The following is a 4,503-nucleotide window of genomic DNA, read 5'->3' as shown; positions in this document are numbered from 1 at the left end:
GTCACACATTTTCCTTGATCAATGGCACTGGTGATAAAAGGTTTTACCAAAAATGTATCCATTCACATTATGTTTACTTCATTTTAGCATCCTGATTTTTATTTTTTTTTATTATATATATATATTTTATAATATTATCCCTTGTATTCAATAAATAAAGTTTTTAAAAATCAAGTAAAAAAAAATTTCAGGTTCTTTAAATACACAAGAAAACCTAGAGATGTGCTGCACTCTGCCCCAGTCTGTCCAAGGGAAAGGGAATGCAGGGTGTGGCCACACACAAACACACACACACCTTTCTGGATGATATAAGAAGCTGTCTTGGGGTCCCAGCAAAGACTGACAATCACCGGGGCATAAAAAGGGTAAGAAAGGAGATGGGAGCAGGTAGCAGAGGGAGAGCAGAATAAATATCTGGGTTCTGGATTTGTGGGAATAGACATAATTGGACTGGAAGGATTGTTGCAGGGGAGAAGCTGAGCAGCAAAACAGAGACGGGATCCTTGCAATTCCACATGTGTTTCAGGGGATCATGGCAGCAGAGAAAGGATCCCCAGGTGTGGTGGGCTTACTGGTCCTTGGAAATATCATCATCCTGGTAAATAGATCCCAGTGCCCTTTATCTCTCTGTCTTCTCGTAGGGGATACAAAAACTGACGATTTGGGGAGCTAAAAATGGATTATGGGAAAGAGAAGAGGAAATTCCAGGGCACAGGGATTAATGGGGCAATACTGAGTGAGAGGCAAGACCTTGGATTTTGCGGATCCCTTTGCCCTATCGCCAACTGCCCAGAACCTTCATTTGGCAATGATGAAATTCTTAGCAAGGGATTTAAGTTAGTATAAAGGGGAAACAGGATTAGCTGAGTGAAAGAAAAAAAATTACATCGATCTGGTTGCTCTGCAGTCTGATAATATGGAATCATATTCATGAAAACAGGGGAGAATGGATATATATATATATATATGCTCAAATGTGGTCTGAATATATCAAAAAAACAGGGCAGGTGACATAAGGCATTACAGGGGGCATTAAAAGAAGATTAGGGGAATAGGTAGCAGCAAGGCTTGTGGTCACTAATTATTGTTGAATGGTTGGAGTTAGGGGCATGGGGGATTTCAAGGGGCACCAAAGGGGCTGAGAGACTCCGTGTGCCTGTTTGGTCCCTTGGTCTAGATGTCAGGCCTGGCGCTGTTTGCGGAGACTGTCTGGGTGACGGCCGATCAGTACCGGGTCTACCCCCTGCTCGGGGTCTCTGGCAAGGATGACGTCTTCGCAGGGGCCTGGATTGCCATTTTCACCGGCTTCTCCTTTTTTGTGGTGGCCAGCTTTGGCATAGGAGCAGCGCTGTGCCACAGCCGAGGAATGCTTCTCACGGTCAGGAGTGGGGGTGGGGAGGGAAATGGGTAATAGCAGAAATGGCCTTTAGTTGGAGCCTTCCCTTCTCTCCAATGGGATTAATTCCAAAAGCCTGTGAACCACAGTTTGCTGATCCAATTCCAGTTAGCCATTCCCATCTGAATCCATTCCCTTTTAAATGGAACCATCTAAACATGACCCCAAACCAGCCTCCTCGGGGCTCCCCCCGTGCCAGCTCCTGTTCCCTTCCTTTTTGACTTTCTTCTGTCTCCTCTCTAGTACCTGGTATTAATGCTGATTGTCTATGTGTTTGAATGTGCCTCAAGCATCACGTCATATACCCACAGAGACTATGTGAGCACCCAGGAGGATTGAAGGGGTGGGGGAAAGGGGACAGAGGGCGTTTGTGGAGGGAGACTGGAAATATGGGGTCAGAGCAGGGAGTCTTAACTTAGAGTCTGTGACTTTGTAGTTTAAAAGATTTTAATAATTACTGCCAGTAAGGGACATTTTGTTTTGTGCATTTAATAACATGATTGTGGATTAGGAAGGGACCTGCAGGTCACCGATTTCCCAAGGGGTCCAGGACACAAGGGGTTAAGGACCCCTCTGGAGGCAGGTGCAGGGCAGAGCAGGGAGAGGGGCGAGAATGAACTCCCAGAGGAACTTTCCCCTCCTGGTTCTAGGGAAGCGCCCATTCTTCTGCCTCGCTGCTTCTTCTTCTTACTACAGATGGTGTCCAACCCGGCCCTCATTACCAAACAGATGCTGACATTCTACAATGCTCCCACGGACCAGGGCCAGGAACTGACTCGTTTCTGGGATCGAGTCATGATTGAGGTGAGGGCGTTCTTGGTGGGCACGAGGGTGACGCGGGAATCCAGAAGTTGGGGTGTTAACCTCGGATACCTAGCTTTTGAAACCCAAGTTTGTGCCCCATACTGGTCCTCATTAAATGGAGTCTCTTGTCCTATGCCATTTCCCCCTGCCTCCCCTGCCTGTCTTTCCAGCAACAATGCTGTGGTACCTCAGGGCCCCTCGACTGGGTGAACTTCACATCAGCCTTCCGGGACGCCACCCCAGAGGTCGACTTCCCCTGGCCCCCATTGTGTTGCCGTAGGGATGCCAACTTCAACCCTCTCAACGAGGAGGGATGTCGGCTTGGCCACCAAGATTACCTCTTCACCAAGGTACCAACAGACCTTGCCTTTCAATCCACCGTTGCTTTTTTTTTTTTTCCCCCTATCAATCACCTTATGCATAGATACATATGTCCCCAAATTACATATTAAACAATATTTACTTTTTTTAAAGTTTTGCATTCTAAATGTTATCTCTCCCTTCTCCCTGAGATGGTAAGCAATCAGATATTGGTTATCGATGTGGGATCATTTCATATTAGTCATTTTGCATGATGTGAATAAAAGGAAAAAAGGAAAGGTGAAAATAGCACTCTTCCGTTCGTATTCAAACAAGTCAGTTCTTTTTCTGGGAGAATAGCAAGCTTCGTCCTAAGTCCCTCGAATCACTGTATTGCTTGGAAGCATTAGGAGTTCTTCACCGAGTAATCTTGCTGTTACCGTGTGCGAGGTTCCCTGGTTCTGGTCACTTCACTTTGCATCAGTTCATGCTCTTCGAGGTTTTTCTGAAACCATTTCTCATAGCGCAGTAATATCCCACGGCTTGCTGGGCCATTCCCCAGCTGGGGGGTCCCTTCGATGTCTCCTTCCTAGCCATCCCAGAAAGTGTTGCTGTAAGTTCACCTCGCCGTTGCTTCAGCTCCCTCCCCAACGCTTTCCCTGCAGGGCTGCTTTGAGCATCTTGGCCACGCCATCGACAGCTACACCTGGGGTATCTCTTGGTTTGGATTTGCCATCCTTATGTGGACGGTGAGAGGAAAAGCCAAGATTTGGGAAAGCAAAAGCCCGTCTTGAAGGGTGCTGGGAAGGGGGTGCTTAAGAAATTGGGGGAAGTTGGAATTAATCGTTATTTCTCCATTCCAAGAGCCCCTTCTCCCTCTCCGCTGGGGGCTGGGCGGAGGCAGAGCACGTGCTCCTCACTCCTGTCTCCTTCCTCAGCTCCCCGTGATGCTGCTGGCCATGTACTACTACACGGTACTCTGAGACCCTCCCGGAAGCAGTCCCCCTTCCCCAGAAGCATCACCCCTTCCTGCTGGGCCCCACCGATGGCTCCTTGGAAAGAGATTCCCCCCGAACTCTCCCTCATTTGTTCCTCTCTCTCCAATTCCTCCTCCCGGTTTTGGGGTTCTCTTACATTCCCTTTCTTCCTCCGCCCCAAGCATCCCTAGTTCCCACTAAGTCATGGAGCCTTTCCTCGTCTGCCTGACCTATTTTGTATGGAATAAAGACTTCTTTTTCTCCTTCTGCGCCGGTTTGTTCTGGCTGGCAGGCTCTGGGGCTGAAGAGCGGGCGGGGGAGGGAGAGGTAGCTTGGTCCGTGCCCTCCTCCTTGACTTCCAGTTTGGCTGCATTCCCTCAGGTCCGAGAGGGGCTGAGCAGTCACGTGCTGGGCCCTGGACGAGTAGAACAGGTTTGCCAGTTTCTCGTTCCCGTTAGGAGAGCTCCGCGCCGCGGAGGAGAGATGAGTGAGAAAGGGGAGTGGAGCAGAGGGGAGGGAGCCGTCTCAGCCCAGTGCGCCTGGAGGGGGAGGGGGAGCACAGGGCTCAGGGCTTAGGCAAGGGTCCGAAAGGGGCGACCTCTGTTTTCTGGAATAAGCACAGGAGGAGGGGCTTACGGGAATTAACTCAGGCCGAGGATAACTTGATGACTGGCTGATGGACACTTGTTTCACTAATTAGTTTCATTAAATTAATTAAACTCATTAATTAATAATTATTTTCATTAAATCTCCTTAGTAACGATTGGAATCGGACTGGCCAGTCGAATGACAACATTTTGGGGGGGGGGTGCAGAGAGAAACCAGGTTATAGCTGGTATGGGGTTGGATATTTCCTGGAGGATTTCAGAATATGCGGCTCAAAAGGCTGGAACTTGTGGCTCATGTCAGGGATGCTCCATGGCTACGGCATTGAGGCAAGGCTGCGTGTCATAGGGAAAGATGGTCCGAGTTCGGTGGAGGAAGCCAAAGGGCAAAGAGAAGGGAAAGATCTGATGAGCCCCGTGG

General features: G+C 48.9%; 1 protein-coding gene across 2 annotated transcripts; it reads left to right on the top strand.

The window, feature by feature from the left end:
- The first annotated feature begins 250 nt into the window (after positions 1-250).
- Positions 251-3,744, top strand: UPK1A (uroplakin 1A). 2 transcript variants are annotated; one of them, XM_074306722.1, is made up of 8 exons: positions 251-365; positions 469-598; positions 1,178-1,378; positions 1,640-1,714; positions 2,093-2,200; positions 2,371-2,550; positions 3,166-3,249; positions 3,439-3,744. In XM_074306722.1, exons 2-8 carry the CDS (start codon positions 533-535, stop codon positions 3,481-3,483), a joined length of 759 nt encoding a protein of 252 aa, XP_074162823.1. In that variant the 5' UTR covers positions 251-365; positions 469-532; the 3' UTR covers positions 3,484-3,744. The 2 variants fall into 2 exon arrangements, with proteins under 2 accessions (XP_074162823.1, XP_074162821.1); XM_074306720.1 differs by having other exon boundaries at positions 253-365; positions 527-598.
- Positions 3,745-4,503: the final 759 nt, after the last annotated feature.

This window comes from Sminthopsis crassicaudata, chromosome 3 (genome assembly GCF_048593235.1).
Source record: "Sminthopsis crassicaudata isolate SCR6 chromosome 3, ASM4859323v1, whole genome shotgun sequence".
Classification (NCBI taxonomy): Eukaryota; Metazoa; Chordata; class Mammalia; order Dasyuromorphia; family Dasyuridae; genus Sminthopsis; species Sminthopsis crassicaudata.
This window is presented reverse-complemented; position numbering and strand designations above follow the sequence as displayed.

What these genes read in the sequence shown, in the direction of transcription:
- UPK1A (XM_074306720.1), top strand. Translation starts at nt 261, where the DNA reads ATGCAGGGTGTGGCCACACACAAACACACACACACCTTTCTGGATGAT. An exon ending in ATCACCGGGGCATAAAAAGG is followed by an intron (nt 366 to 526) that starts GTAAGAAAGGAG and finishes CATGTGTTTCAG; the next exon opens with GGGATCATGGCAGCAGAGAA. An exon ending in GGGATCGAGTCATGATTGAG is followed by an intron (nt 2,201 to 2,370) that starts GTGAGGGCGTTC and finishes CTGTCTTTCCAG; the next exon opens with CAACAATGCTGTGGTACCTC.